This window comes from Python bivittatus, unplaced genomic scaffold (genome assembly GCF_059951505.1).
Source record: "Python bivittatus isolate LINGU-HERP-01145 unplaced genomic scaffold, Pbiv_v1 ctg000980_np1212, whole genome shotgun sequence".
Taxonomy (NCBI): domain Eukaryota; kingdom Metazoa; phylum Chordata; class Lepidosauria; order Squamata; family Pythonidae; genus Python; species Python bivittatus.
The window spans coordinates 40,511,197-40,527,939 of record NW_028277125.1 but is presented as its reverse complement, the minus strand read 5'-3'; the positions used below and the strand labels follow the sequence as shown (position 1 = coordinate 40,527,939).

The 16,743-nt window shown below is 34.9% G+C and overlaps 1 protein-coding gene across 4 annotated transcripts in view; it reads right to left on the bottom strand.

Annotated features, from left to right (window-relative positions):
* The window catches only part of ARMC8 (armadillo repeat containing 8), a 78,717-nt gene that overhangs the window by 20,749 nt on the left and 41,225 nt on the right, over window positions 1–16,743 (bottom strand). For all 4 annotated transcript variants that reach the window (XM_088132373.1, XM_088132372.1, XM_088132371.1 and 1 more), the window contains 9 exons: window positions 15,913–16,005; window positions 13,641–13,700; window positions 10,681–10,761; window positions 9,646–9,721; window positions 9,470–9,560; window positions 7,745–7,805; window positions 4,414–4,614; window positions 1,951–2,046; window positions 112–194 (listed from right to left, as the gene is read on the bottom strand). In XM_088132373.1, the coding sequence (XP_087988499.1) occupies window positions 112–194; window positions 1,951–2,046; window positions 4,414–4,614; window positions 7,745–7,805; window positions 9,470–9,560; window positions 9,646–9,721; window positions 10,681–10,761; window positions 13,641–13,700; window positions 15,913–16,005 (842 nt within the window). The remainder of the gene's footprint in view (window positions 1–111; window positions 195–1,950; window positions 2,047–4,413; window positions 4,615–7,744; window positions 7,806–9,469; window positions 9,561–9,645; window positions 9,722–10,680; window positions 10,762–13,640; window positions 13,701–15,912; window positions 16,006–16,743) is intronic.

The window sequence follows — 16,743 nt, the reverse complement described above, 5'->3', positions numbered from 1 at the left end:
TTCATAATTTTCAAATAATTTAAGATCACTGTATGTCCTAATAAAGGAAATGAACAATTGTCAGACTAAACACACCAAATGTAAGATTAATCCCACTAGGTAAATTTATACCTGACTGCAGCTAAGCGCACTTTGATGCTAGACTCAGATAATCCATTTACAATCCGATCCATCATATTTTCAGTTTCAATTATCTGAAATAAAAAGTTATCAAACAAGTTATTGGAAGAATTGATTTTACAGAACAAAACAGAACATTTGGTATGTTTATTTTAATGCCATATTGTAATGTACATATTGTATATGCATATGTACAAATATTAGCTGGTCAAAATGTTAAATTTAAATTTCAAATTTTAAAAAGAAATTTCATGTCTATGTGATATTATGACAATGAAGCATATTTATATATTAAAAGTAAAACCCAGCATTAGGTTTCCCTGTACAAAAATGACAGTGCCTATTAAGGGGCATTCTCAAAGTTATTTAATTTTTTGCAGTTCAATTAAGCCCTATATTTTTTAACTAGGAACCTGCAACACTTTATCCATATATCTTACTTCGTCACAAAACATATTTTATTGAAACTAGTCATAAGCAAAGCATACACTTCAGTCACAAGACTATATAAACTAACTTTTAACTTATTTTCTATATCTTCATGGATTGCTGTAATTCCCTTTTATACAACTTGTGCAAGAGCAGAAACAGCAGTTTTACTCCATAATTGAATGTGATAGTGAAGTTACTTGCAGGATATTGTTTCACTGTCCAGAGAAACTAACTAACTTTTGGAAAGTTCCCTTGGCAAGCTAGTAACATCAAAACTGCTAGTTAGTTGCTAAAAATAACAGCTTTAAATATCTGCATATTAAACTACTGAAACATCTACTCTTATACCTAGTTTAATATGCAGAGATTTAAACAAAAACTAATCTAATTATCTAAAAAGTTAGCATATCAGAAGTCTGAACAACCAAGAAAGGGAAGCAAATTCTGTAAGACGTGAACTCAATCAAGGCAGGAAAAATCACTGATCTATTTCTCATAATTCCAAGACTCTGGACAGGAAGGTACATAGTGTTTGAGGCTGAAGGGGAAAATTTTACAGGTAGTGCTCAGTTAACTATGGTAATTGGGACTGGAATTTCTGTCACCAAGCGATGCGGTCGTAAAATGTGATCGATAAGTGAATCCCAGGTGGCTCGCAAACAGGCTGGCAGGCAGGTAAAGTGTGATGCGAGCGCAGCAGGCCCGGGGGTGGCTGCTACCAGGTGGGGGAGGGTACGAGTGACTTACCAGAGTGACTTGTGACCTTCCCTGTCAGATTCCCCATTGACTTTGCTTGTGGGGAGCCAGCAGGGAAGGTAACAAATGGCAATCATGTGACCATGGGACACTGCAACCATTGTAAGTGTGAGCTGGTTGCCAAGTGCCCAGATCACAATTATGTGATTGCAGGAGTACTGCAATGGCTGGAACTTCAAGGACCTGTCATAAGTTTCCTTTTTCAGCACTGTCGTAACTTTGAACAGTCACTGAACGAATGATCAGTAAGCGAGGACTACCTGTACTACTAAGAGATAACACCTTTATCATTTCAAAATTCTGAAAGTTCCTTCCTGGCTTTGAGGTATTGGAAACTGTCAGATTCAGCCCAAGAACCACATGAGACAGTCCAGAAATCAGCTCAGCTTCTTTATTAGCTTGCACCTAAGAGACAGAATCTTGCAAGACTAACTCTAATCCCCCAACGACAGCAACTATAACCATCATGCCCTTAGGGAGGGGCCAGCCTCTTTCTCTTGACTTTCACACAGTCCAGCTGGGGGCTGAGGAGATGCTTTCCTTGGAATGTCTCTCCCCCTTCCCTGTAACCTTGAAGCTCCATTCCAGAATTCTCCCCACTCATGCCTTCCATCACACTAACTGATAAATTCTCAGCCTTACCTTCTTTCGAATATCTTCATCATTTGCTCCAAGTGCAGCATAGAGCTTGAATGCAGCCTGGCGCAATTCATGAGCATGCTTTAAGTCATGGTCAAGCTATTAAAAATAATTAAATTCATATTATTTTTTAAATGGCAAACCCATGCATGTTGATCAAATTGTATATATTCTGAGTTCTGAATAGGGAGTGACTTAAATAAAAATACACTGCAAAGTTTTTAAGACATATTTCACAACTATCACTCAAATGAGTTAATTTGTGCCAGCTGAGTCTTGAAGTGTTTACATTAGGAAGCACTTTTAAGAATTTTCAACTGGCACTTTTTTCTGTGCCTGTCCTCAGGTGTCATGGTGAGCTCAGATTCAGAGGAGGAGATCAACAATGAGCAGCCAGCTGCAGAGTTACGGATGAACTGCTGTTTGAGCAGCTGCAGGCAGAGGAGGTGGGGCTTTCTGGTAACCAGCAGGCCCAGTGGTCGCCAGTCTCCAAAGATGAAGAGGCTCACCTGCCACCCCTTCCCAGCACAAGGGCTCGCAGTGCGGAAAGGAGAGTAGAGCAAAGGCACTCTGCAAGGCTTCTTGCAAGGAAGGAGCTTGTCCTTCTAAATGAGTAACACCAAGGCTGTTCCTATTTAAGAAGAGCACCGAGCTCAAGCCTCTACATTGACAACAACTGGCTGTTAACTCCTACTCCATGTGCCTTGACTCCTGACCTGTGAACCTCACAACCTGGACTCTGGAACCAGGCCAGATGACAAGCTTTCTACAAAGTTTTGACCCTTGGACTTTTCCTGACCATTCTTTTGCCCAATAGTTTGGATTGGAACTCTTTTAAGGCAAGCTTGCAAACTTTGGGGGACTTATTTCTCTACTGCATGCGCATGTGTGTTTGCACTTGCATTTTTCTTGCAGCTCGTTTATTTACTTTGCAAAAACTATTTAGTAAAGGTTGCAACTACCTCTCCATGTGCTTGTGTGTGCCTGGCCTGGGACAGGACATCAGATAGAATATCATTTCTGCTCTCTTCAACTATTAACAATTTAAATCTCATAAATCCTAACAATTCCCTTAAACTGAGCTCAAATCCTGATGCATCCATATAGTTTTCCTGAAACAACATAGAAACTGTTTGCTGATGCCTTTTTCCCAGACTTTTTTTCAACTTTCCTGTTTAGCCTATACCCTGGGATTTTCTAGTGGTATTCTGTCTAAGTACTAATCAGGGCCAAGCCCACTTTCACAACCAGCCAACCTTAGCTGACTCAAAGTTAGAACTTGAATAGGAGAGGACACTAGATGAACCAAGACAAAAACAAAGATGATGACTGCTCAAAACACGAAGGAATCATATGATATCTTATATATAAACAGCAGTCAATCCCTAGAACAGTTTGGTTAGCTGTACTTAATAAGTATAATCTAAAGTGCTTGATATGATATTGAGATAGGTGTTCTCAGCATTATAGCTATATCAAAAGTTGGTTAAGTTTAAATGCATATAAACCATTTGTGAAGAGAGTTGGAAGCCATTTGGGAGAGTGCTCAAAAAAGTTCCCTACCTCTAAATTAACACCTTGCTTTGTAAATTTGTATCCTATTCAAGGTTAAACCAGAATATTACCTGCAATGTTTAATCCACTATTAAAAATAAATGCATTAAACAATCTTGGATTATATAGGCCAAATGGGCTGAAATATTAATAATGGGAATATTTACACTGTGGCAGATTTCCTCAGCCAAGGTTAAGCTGCAAATCTCCAATTTCTGACTACTACAGAGCTTGCCTAGGCTGCTAGATTCAAAGTTATCAAAAATCTCTCAGACTTATTATGGTATGAAGAATTGTTATTACAGACTTGACTGAAGCCATATTATACATTTGATTATCCTCTATTAGTTTGAGAATGTAGCTCCCCCTTATACCCAAGTCAGTTTAAACTGGTTGTCTTTCCCATATTTCACTCTTTGCCCTGCACTTCACTGCCTTGAAGCTGAGCAGTTGTTGATTGTTGACAAAAACTGATATCTCTTAGCTTATCTCTCATATACAGAATTTCAATCCCACCTCAGGCAGAATCAAATACAAGAAACTGTAGCAATGATGTTAATTGCTTGGAACAATTTAGGATGCTAAGACGATTTTAAAAATATCTATGTATTATAGCTTATTACAAACCCATCTAGTTATTATCAAATGAGAAACAGGATTTCTGAATTTTGTTTTTGCACACATACAAAGTCAGGAGCAAAGGAATTGCATGCCTAACTAGAAAGCTAATTCATATACTCTCTCTGCTGAAGATTGTGTCAGACTTTCATCTGGGTCTACAAACAATGATTCTAGAACCATATAGATATGCAGTAAATATGTTAATCCAAGTTCTCATTTCTTTCTTTCTCTCACACACACACACACGCACACACACACTTGTGGTAAATAATTAATTCATAATAAACCTACCCTTTTTATATCAGTGATAGCACTCACTGAGCTGGGGTATTTGAAGTAGTCTGCAAGCATTGCAATAAGGTGGTCAGTAATACTGGCAATTCTTTGTAGTTCAATATCTGCTTCAATCAAATAGGCCAGAGTTTCTGCTCCATCTACTCTCTCCTCTAGTAGTCTCTCTTTACTACACATCCGTGCCAAACATGGTAATGTCTGGAAATTACAAAATCTGAAATTAGTTTTTTGACTAGTTATTTACAAATTTATTATATAAATTCTGTTAGATTTGTCACTAAAAATAGGTCTTTTAAAAGTCATTTCCTAACCAAATATGTCCTCAAATCTACTTAGATATTTGTACAAAAGTAAAATTTAAAGCAACCATTGATATTGTTGCTATATGATCACAAATCCAAAGCTATTATATGCAACTAAGAAATTTGCATAGAACATTATTAAGCCATGAGTACAAGTTCCATTTAACAAGATTTATTAGGTTTGTATAACTTCATGATTTAAGGCAGAATAATTTAGTATTACTGAACACCAACTATTTTCAAAAACAGAAATAATTCTGGCCAATAATTCCACAATCACAAGGGCTGGCAATTTGGACTGTAATGCAGTTCATTTGTTATTCAGTGGCTTTGGTGGGGTAAAATGAACCAGATCAGATGTGATAAGAATAAATCCTTGTACGTGGACCTAAGGAATTTCTTTTCATAATTAAGTTTTAAGAAAGGTCCAATGCCTAGAGTTACATATACACCACCACAAACAAGAAAAAAACATGAATCTCAAGAAACAGAAGAATTGCTGGGTTCATTTCCCTAGAAAAAATTATCTGATCTATACCCACCCAAGAATAATGTAAAATTCACAACACAATTCCCCTGAGAAATCAACACCAAATCTTTAGCAGCTTTTATATTGTTTTTTTATAGTAATTTTATTAAAGATTATAACAGTAAAAACTAATACAAACTAAAAAAAAAAAGGAAGAATAAAAAGAAAGAGTAAAAGGTACAGAAAAGAAAGAAAAGAGGAAAAATAGAAAGAGAAACAGAAAAGAAAATATTGTAAAGAAAAAGAAAAGAAATATATAAAGAAGTGACTTCCCACTTTGGTAACAAGTATAAACTATCTTAGTAACTTATCACCTCCTCTTAAAATACAACAAATTATCTCGTCTTCCCATATCCCATCTCCTATCTATCTATAAACAAAAAGCATCACCATTTCAGTCCTGGTGTCAGTAAAAGTCCTTTAAGGATTACCAGAAATGACAACATATCTATTTTAACCTTGATCAAATAAACCAACTTTATATTCCTTCCTTTTACTTCTAACAATCTTAATCTGTAGTCCATTCAAATAATGTCATAGAACTTTATTTCTTTTTGTTTTTTCTTTGTCCCTTCTCACAAGATTCTTCAAAACTTTAACAAGCCTCTTTTATAAATCCAATGTAGGAAAATTATCCAGGTCACTCTCTTGGTTTATTGTTTATATATCCCTTTTAATTATTAAAATATCAGCTAGTTTCTTTGTTATGTCCAGTGTAACATCTTTTTCCATGTCATTCTTGTAACCTGTCATTTGTAAATCCACTTTCAACTCAGTCGCAATCTTGTCAGGTAAAACTTGTTCTTCTTCCATAATATCTTTTAGACAGTCTCTCCATAGAGGCAGATGTCTCCGTTGATACTATTAACTTCTGAGTCCATTTTTCAAAAATATCCTTCAATATAGCCAATGTTAGAATATTTTGCTTCATTCTGTAACGTGAGTTAATGTGTTCCTCTCTTTTAATTGTAATCTTTAGTTCCCTCTAATGTCCAATTTTTAAAACCTTGGTTTTTTTTTAAGTCAAAACAAAAACATGTTCCCAATGGAAGGATTCTTTATAATTAATTCCAACATCTTATTTTAAATTTATCTGGATGCTTAGTCTGTTTGTAACTTTCTACAATCAAAGTTGTAATCACTCTTTTGCTGTTTATTCCAAAAAAAGTTTTTTTAAAAGTTCTTAAACTTGTAGTTAAAACTTTTTTTCGCTAAGAATTGAAGGAAATTCACCCGGTGCTGTTAAACTTGTCAATACAAAGGTTTCTAATAGCTGAAAATAGTTAACAAGCAATTTCTAAATAGAAAACCATGAGTGGCATCACAGAATAACACCTACTGTTACTACAACAATGGACTTCCAGTGCCCCCATTGTGATAGACTCTGCGCTTTCAGACTGGAACTGCAGAGCCACCTCCACATCCACAGATGAACTGTGCACAACAGCATGTCTTCTTTGAACCCAAAGGACTACCATATAGAAAAGGAAGTATGTGAATTTAGAGTTCTTTCAAAGGTGCCAACCACAGTTTGAGCAAGATGGCTATTCCCCCATCTCCCAGAGCTCTAAACCCGCTGGAGACTGCTATCTTACAGTCTCCTTGCGAGGAACAGCTGTCTGGAGCACTGATGGGCAATCTCAGTCCTCTCCTTGTCCAGAGAGGTTTTGAAGAGCCAGTCTACTCGCCAGCTCTTCATTCTGCCACAGTAGTCGTCTCCGCATTTCACGGAGCCATCTTCAATCCGCCATTTCTTCCTCCAGAAGTCCAGCCTTTATATTGCTCTTATTTGGGACAAATGGAAAGAATAGCTGCTGCTGCTGTTACTAATGTTAAAAAATTGGGAAAAGGGAAAAGAAGATCTGAAGCAAATTATGAACTACTGAAATGTATGGAGAGAAACATGGCTGTCATCATGTGTCCATGAGGACAATCACCTTTCTTTTCTCTGTACAATAATGAGTCATTAAAAAAAGGGCATTCTCTTGAATCTAGAAAAATTAACTTTATATCTGTTCAATGTGCTAGCCTATCACTTCTCCAGTAATCAACATGTACTGACACCTCACAACTCCAAAATTTTATCTGTATCTGTTTCTATATTGTTCAAAAGTAGACTACTTGGTAGAAATCATTTTTATTCTGTTTTAAGTCACAAATCTCAGACAGGTGTTTTAAGCTGCATATTACTTCATAAACTAGAGCAAGTAGACTTAAATAGAAAAATACAAAACTGGAAGTCTAATTAAAATCTCAATCTGTGTATTTAACAAAGACAAACACAAATTCAGAGTGAAAAGAATACATTCCACACAAACTCAGGGTGGTATACAAAGCATACAACTGAAATACTGTTGCTAATAAAACCAAATAGGAATAGTTTTATTAACTACTTTCTGACTCTCTACCAAACATCCTGTTTTCAGCAATAAAGTCATCCCACTATTTGTTTTGAGGTAAACGTTTCAAATACTGTTAATGTGATTCACCCATTTACCTTTAACACAATGCAGGTATCATCAGTGCAGACTGCTCCAGCTCTGCACATGTATGTAAGGCTATAATGAAATATAAAAATAGCATGATTACTGAGTTCAATATATTACATCTCCAGTATAGTTTTGATTTTGTTATGATACTAGAATTTGTACATTGGGCAACAGTATCATAATATTATGTATTTTGAGTATCATCTGTTCTCCAGAGTTTTGTGTGATTTCTGTTCCATGATTCTTTTAACAAGAGCTATGGGCACTAAATCTAGGACCTAAAACATGGACAGCATTAGAGCTGTGTATGCTTTGGCAACTACTCAGAAGTGGACCTCACACCAAGGCAAACACATCTATTTGTACTATTTATTGTACACCACTGCAAATCCATGTGGAGTGTAGCAGTATAAAAATAAAGTTAATTAATTAAAGAAGTCCCTCCTTTCTTAGACTTTATATAATGGGGCACCATAAAACAAGTTCACATTTCTTTCTGTTATTCAATAAATCAATATGAAGTCATCAAAATATATGTAACTCAGGGAAGGTACTTAGAAAATTAAAATAGTGGCTAAATAGTGGCTGGCTGCAGTTTGGAAATGCACCTTTCTTATTTATTTATAAATCAAATTTATATCACTGCCCCAACTCCCCCACAAGGAGGGACTCTGGGCGGTTCACAACCAAACAGTTAAAACCAATAAAAACATAAATAGTACAGCATAAAACACAATTATTAAATTTGATAAAATCCAAGCGATGGTGGTATTGTTGCAGCCTGGGACCAGATAATATTGGTCAGGTAGGACTAGGGAACCATCCATCCCCAAAACTGACCATTCCCATCCCCACCCCATGCATAATAACAAAACTAGGTCTTCAGTTTTTTTCTGAAGTCTAAGAGGGAGGGGGCCAACCTCACTTGTGGGGGAAGGGTGTTCCACAGGGCAAGGGCTGCTGCAGAGAAGGCTCGCCTCCTAGACCCCGTCAGATGAAATTCTCTTACAGACAGGGTCCGTAGTATGTCCTCTCTGCATGACCGGGTGGGACGGGTTGATGTAATGGGGATGAGACAGTCCTTCAGGTACCCTGGACCCATGCCATATAGGGCTTTAAAGGTGATAACCAACACCTTGAATTGGACCCGGAAGGAAACTGGCATCCAGTGCAGCTCACGGAGCAAAGGTGTTATATGTGCTGATCTTGATGCACCTAAAATTGTCCATGCCGCCGCATTCCGGACCAGTTGAAGCTTCCGGATACTCTTCAAGGGTAGCCCCATGTAGAGCGCGTTACAATAGTCAATATGGGAGATGACAAGGGCATGAGTGACTGTTCGAAGGGCCTTAGACAAATGTAGGATGAGCTGATAAAAAACATCTTGGCTGGAGACTGAGGGAGCAAGATATAATGACAAGGAGTATTTTCACTCCAGTTCTCCTTCTAGTAAATGCCTGTCTTATGATTGGTCATAGCTAATATGGCTCTCATTCTGTGAAAATGCCTCCCAAATATCTGCAAAAGTCCAAATGTATTCATGGTCCTAAAAGGATTGCCTACCATTAATACCATTCATTGCCTACCATTAATACTGGTGACTGAGATATTAGATTAAAATAGTATAATTTTGTTGGGGTTGATATAATGCACCCATAATTACATGGGAACCATTATATTATAAAATATATACAAATAAACACTTAGCACTTTTCCTACATTCTAAGGATTACCATTTGGCTGATGTGAGCTGCATTTCAATGGGCTTGTCTCTTTGTAACATCTTCACAAATATTTGTGGTAATAGTTCTCCATCAACCAACACTGAAAAACAAAGAGAAAATATGTTTCAAGAAATAGTTAAACTGTAATTATTTAATGAACACCCATACTGACCTCAGAAACCTACCATTTACAAGAGTCATTGATATCTGGGGGTTTTCAAAGGCTAGAACTGCAAAACATTTCAGTGCTTGCATTCGAACCTGTACAAATATACAGCATTTACATTAATTACAATGAAAGCACTCTCTTGTTTTAAGAACTATTAGAAGTCAAGTGAAAAAGTAATGTAAAAACTCATCAAAAATATTTTAAATACTCAAAAGACTAAAGAGTACTTCTCGAAAGTGTGAAAGCAAACTTCCCAAAGGGACATAAATTATTGTCCAAATCGTTGTGTATTTTCTAAGGCCACTGAAACTTGTTTTTATGCATCATGATTTGGGAAAAGTGGATGTTCAAAATTACATAGATTGAATTCCTTTTCTATAGAGTCCCAAAACATTTTGTAACAAATATCTGCTTTTGGTCCTCTTCCCACAGCTAAATATTGTAATTATAGTTCTATAATCTTATCTAGAGATTTCAGAGTTGTTTTTTTACTTAATAAATTCTTTTTAATACTCCAGATTAACAGTATTAAAGCTATTGGTAATTATTAATTCTATCCATTTTGCTCAATTTCATATATTAATGGCTTGACTTTGAATTTCACTGTAATTACTCTCCTGCACTAAATTTGTTTGGGTTTTGGCATGCTGGATACCAAACACCTATTATTATTATGTTATAATAAATATATAATGTCTACAATGTTCCCTGGAAGATGCTACCTTCATAGACAGTTAACTCTGTTAATAGTATTTTCTCCCAAATATCCTTGTTGTCTCTTTCCTCGCATATGCATCTGCCACCATGCCCATCAGAAAAAAACCCTTTACAAGAATATGAAACTTACTCTTTCAACACTGCTCTATAAGAAATAAGGTCTCTCTCACATCTGTACACCTATATCCAAGCCTAAACTGAAAAATACATGCAGTTCCTTTCTCATCAGGAAAGAGCTATACTAACTTACACTTATTACTCTGCCAATAATATTACACCAAGATTTTAAAATAGAAGCCTAGTTTATAAAATACAGATTATATTACTGGCTTACTTTATAAGATGCAGAAGTTAACAGATGAGCAATATTCTGCACTGCTCCATGATTAAACAGCACTGTCTGATGGTCTGGACCCTATTAAAAAATAAGCCAGAGCTCTTTAAACATACTGTAAAGGAAAACAACATAGTCATTTTATTTTATACTACTTATTTGCAGGCTTATAGCTTTCAATGTCTAATTTAATTCATTTCAAGTAAATATTAGAACTGGATTATCATTATGCCACTTCAGCTTCACTACTTGACAGCAATTTTTAAAAAATAAGTCAAAATTTTACAAAAGTGTATGAGTCATAAAATGCATTGCTTGCTCTTGTGTTTTGCATTTTTTGTTCTTTAAAATAGCAGTCACTGGGAGATGGAAGTGTCACTTAAGTTAACCTTTTCCCTTTACTTCATCTGGAGGAAAATGGTCCCTTCCTTCCAAGTAGGACTTGGAAGAGAAGCAGCACCAAACTTGCAGATAGTACTTTCTGCAAGAATTGTAGCACTGGGGAAGAGGTTGCTATTTTGAAAGAAAGGAAAGAAAATACAGACAAGCTGCATGTTGTAAAAACTGGTAACAATGGGTTCTCCTTAATATTGATCTTTAGAAAATTAACTGTTGCCAAAATCAAATGATTATAATTCTTTTACTACTATTGGGAAACTTTCAAAATGGAAAATTAAGAGCTGCTTAGAAATGAATCTCACTTTTCTCTACTTTGGGCCTTGAAAATAAGGATACTGTAAAAGAGATTCTGGTATCTAATAGCCCATTTCATCTGGGGGAACTATATATTTTATGAGTAGAAAATAAGGAAGATCTTGGAAGAGCATATTTACAAATTTTAAAATGAAAAGTCCAAGGGTTTCTCATATATCTCAAGAGAGAAGTAATCATACCAACTCCAATACAAATGTTATCTGTAAGTATTTTTGGATATTTTATATGTACTTTTAAACAACTATACTTATCAAATACACCCAAGTGTCCATATTTAAAGTTGAAGCTCCTAGTTTCTATAGCAGTGAGATTCTTGTGAATGACACTGAACAGTTGAATCTTGAAAAATAAATCTCAAATGCAAAATTGCAGCTCTCCATGATCACCAAATGGCAACTCTGTTTGAATAGAACATTATTAAGCATTCTACACAACATAAATTAACATCTTGCATGGGTATGAGATGCAATAAGAAAGGTGCATATATGGCAACAATGGACCCAACCTTAGAAGAAACGTATTTCAAGACACATGAACAGTATTTTCAGCAACATTTGGCTGCTGATTGAAGAAAGTGTGACATGAAGCTAAAGATGTACAACATGGACAACAGCAGAAAAGGGATTGTCAACTGATGGTCCAGTGATCAGTTCACAGGATCACTGGTGGCCAGTGAGGCATAACGGTTAAGGTGTTGGACTGGCACTAGGGTAATACAAGTTCAAGTCTAACCTGAGCCACAGGAGCTCCCTGGGAGACTTTGAGCCAGTCACTCTCTCTCAGCTCAACCCACCTTACATGGATGTTGTGGGGAAAAATGGGAAGAAGAAGTGCTATGTATATTGCTTTGAGCTCCAGAACAAAAGGTAAGATATAAATCTAATAAATAGGTAGGTGGATAGGAAGTGTAGACATTTATTGTTTCATATTTGTTTTTTTTAAAAATCATTCCTTATTTACATTAAAAAGCTTAAAGTAGCTAAAATTGAAAGGTTTTAAAACAAAAGAAACTAACAAAGCAACCGCAAGAACCCAAAATGGCATGCAAAAAACTCAGGATACTAGGTATTTTAATTTGCTAATATATTTTTTCATTCCACTTGCGTCTTTAACTATAAAAAAGAAATCATATGCCAAAAGAAATGCAATTCCAGTAAGGTTTTTAAAAAGATGCTGCTTTGAACATTTTTGCTGAGTTACAATTTTTATTGCATTCTGTTTCCGCATATGAGCTTCCTGTTGATCCTTATTTGACTTGTTGGCTCCATATCTCTTAATTTATCAGACCCTTAATTCTTTATGAAGAGACAAAAAACCTTTTGTGTTCTAATCACACAAAAAAGCCTCCCTTTAACTATGCATACTTTATCTAAATACAAGTGAATACCAATAATAAAAGCTATATCACATTAGAGCTAGCCGAATATATGTATCACAAAAAGTTGTTTCAGTGATATTAAAGAAAAGATGAAATATTTACTGTGTAAAACCTACTCAAAACTTTATTCTCATGTTTTTGACAATGTTATGATTTTAGAATCATCTTGATAATGTTAAGACCAGACTAGTCTCTAACAAGTCACTGTTTCTAATGTCACCAACAGCAACAAAAAAGATTAATATTATTATTAACTAATTATTAATTATTAATCTTATTAACTAATGAGATAATAGATGCCAGACTTTACTGCCTAGGTTTTGCTGTTTGCTCATGGTGTTTTCCTTTAGCCAGTGAACAAGCAGGTGCCTCTTCCCTTTCTCTTCTAATGTGCTGTTAAGTTTCAACTAAACATGATATAATAATTTATCTTTATTATGAACCAGTTATAATGTAAAGCATCTTGTTTACTTTGCTCAACTTAAAACTCCTAACATTTTAATTTGACTACATGTAGAAAGATGAAAGTTGAAAAGTCTTTGTTTGGACTCCATGGTTTTTTTGGGTTCTTCTAGTGTATTTTGACACTCATACTACCGATGGCTTCTCTTAAGTCATTATTCAATATTGTTTCACCTTAATCCTCTCATTTTTATACTAGCTCCAAGACAGCTCTAAAAATGTTACAATTTGCCAATAAAATAGATATGTATATTCTGATTCAAGTAAAAACAACATATTAAGCTACATATAACCAGCATAACATCTGAAAAGGACTTGGACTTTTGAGACTTCAGCTACTGTCACTGACAGATTTTATAATTAAAAATGCAATTAATATACCACATTGTAGGAAAAAAAAACTTACATTGGCACATAGAAGTGGCTGAGGCGAGGATTTAAAGCCGCAGCTATGCCAGTGTCGGAGCTGAAGGACAGATATTAAAAAATATAAAATTAAAGTCAAGAATAATTTTGTCTTTCTTTTTCAAACCTGAAGCTTATTTAGCCATGGTGAGACTCTTCCCTCCCCTCCCTCCAATGAGCACTTCAAAATATGATGCAATGATTTGATTTATGAACCCAATCTGTTCCTCATATTTTAGATTATGGACCATATTGAATCCTACTGTGCATTGAGCAATTACACTTCAATACATAAGACATAAATATATTTGTTTAGTAAGAAGCATATAAATAAATACATGGTAATAAGCAGAATGGTTATAAAATTGAGCTGAGAACCATATAGTTCCTGGTCTACCTTCATTTTTGTCATTAACTCTTGAAGTCAAGAATGGGGAAAGGAAGACTGAATTAACTGATAGATCCCTGGGTAATATGCAGTATATCGGCATTGGGTTTGGTGCATATTTTGTGCTCTCAAGATTCTGCAAATCTTAAGTATTTGCAGTAAAACTGAAAGTAAAAACATAAAAAATATTTCATCACGGAGCCATTTGAGCTGTTCTACTTACATGATCTATTACCTGTACTATTAAGATATCAATCTGTATATGTATATATTCCATTATGGACAATACAAGACATAGTTAGCCCTGTTCCCATAAGCCACTATTTTCACTTGCTTCCAACTTGTGGGCCTCAGGGATCCAGTAAATAAACAAGTTCTCTTGGTAATCTTAGGCAAGCTATTACCTAACCTTAGTCCACTGCTTGTAATATAGAAATAATACTGATTTATCTATTTTTTTTAAACAATCTCTCCCTCTCTTCCTGAGATCAATGAAATACTCCAAAGACTCTAAATCTAAATAAATGTCAAGTATTACTGTTACAGTTCATTATCAGCTGACTCACAATCTGTCCAAATATACTGTCTGAAATTATTTTAAAAACTTAGGAGGGCAGGGTTTTTTTTAACAAGGAAAGGAATAGTAGGAAGTTTTAACTTTGCCCTAGTGCACTGTAAGTTAGTAAAGCAGCTAATATTCTCTCCCCATAATTCTAACAAGGGTTGCAGAAACTTAAAAAAAAAAATCAATATAACTTCTTCACTACTTCTTTTAGTTTCTGTTAACATTATCTGTATTAAATATACACTTTAGAAAATTTTAATTCAGAATTCAAAATCTAAAGTATTTCACAAAATATTAAGAATTTTCTAATCAGTATAATTACTGTACTTATATTACAATATAATACTGAGTTCATGTAGTTGGAAGCCACTTCACTTCAGGAAGTGCTCTCTACTAAACTGTTGATCGTATAGAAAAAGTTTTACCTTGTCCACTTGTGGCTTAACTAAAGATGGATTCCTAGACGAAATAATCATTTATAACTTTTTCTAATCCAACATCAGCTGCTATAGTTTATTCCTGCTTTGTAATATTTACATCGGTTTAGGTACTAATTACACAAATGAAAACCAATTTTCTGTCTATCACAACATTGGTTATTACAATTACAGAGAGACAGAATAAGGTAACAACATTCTTTTTCAATGATATCATTTCAGATTGCAGCTATGAGACGCTATCTGAATACCCTCTTCTTGTTTGCCTTTCTTGAAAACTGTGGTTTTATTAATGTTTCCTCTAGAATGCATATAGGACTGCAAGTATGAGACTTCTGGATCTTTGAACCTGTTATTGTATTCAATTTTAACATTGTAAAGCATCAATCAGTCAAGTCTTGACAAATTTGTTCCAGGGACCAAATCTCTAGAACACCATATCAAAGCTTTCACCAATCTCCCATGGAAGGGAAAAGGAAGGATCAAGGTAGACAGAGAATTTTACTCTGTCATAGGGGGATTGTATTATTCTATAAAATCTTTATAGATTTTTAAAGAAAAGTTATTGCTCACATTTATGGACTTTGTGCCAAACTCACAGAATGAGAAACATGCAAATAATGTTTCCAGGGTTAAGAAATTCAGAACAGCCTCAAGTACAAAATAAAACAGAAGAATAGTTTAAAACATGGGAACAAGATTTAAGGCTTTTGAAAATTTTCAGGAAAATATCTATATATACATTCATTGTGTGTATGCCAACTAGAGCATACATGGATGAGATTAATATAATTAATTAACATCAAAGAACAAAAATGTTTTAAATATTTTGGAAACAAATAAACATGTAGATATAGGAAGTACATTTATGATCATTTCTTACTTTGCAACAATGTGAGAAGATCTGACATATATATTCTTGAGTATATCGAGACCTACTGAGCAGCGCCATGAGGTGGGGAATAACTGTAGCATCCTAGAGAGTCAGAAAAGTGAATATTTAAATGAAACATTTAAACACAAGCAATCACAGATATATCTACTTCATGAACTTGGGACAATGTTTTATCCTATATTGTGGTTTAGAAGGAAACAAAGTTTGAGGACTGCAAACAAGACCATTAATTTACACACAATATCACCAAAGATTTTAGAAAGCAATAGAGCTCTGATAATTTAAGAACATAAGTCTAGCTAGCATCAAAGGATACCCTGAATTCTCAGAATATCGATACTTTCAACCTTCCTTAAGAAAGGATTTTATATACCTTCTGCATTGCTTAGAAATATTTGGAAACAGAAATGGGTAGCACTTGCTAAAGATTTAGATGTCAACAAAAACATGAGGGGCCTCTATTATTTCTTAAAAGAAAAATAAATATGCACTCAATAACATTCATTATTAAGACTTGTCTGCACAATTTCTATTTAATATTACATACATCACTTATCAATATACAGAATGTATTATGAATGAACTTAAAACAGCTTTCTGCTTTAAGGAGCTTAATCTCAATTTTCATTGCTAATCTATTACAATGGCTTCTCAGAAAATAAAGAATTCTGTAAAATCTTAATGCAAAATAACTCTGAAAACTAGATTCTTCTCATAATCTATTCAGGTTACATAATTAGTGACCCAGAAAGCCAAGCACAGTCCACCAGCGACTATAGTAATTAAGGATGTGCAAAATGTTCTATGTATGAACCACTC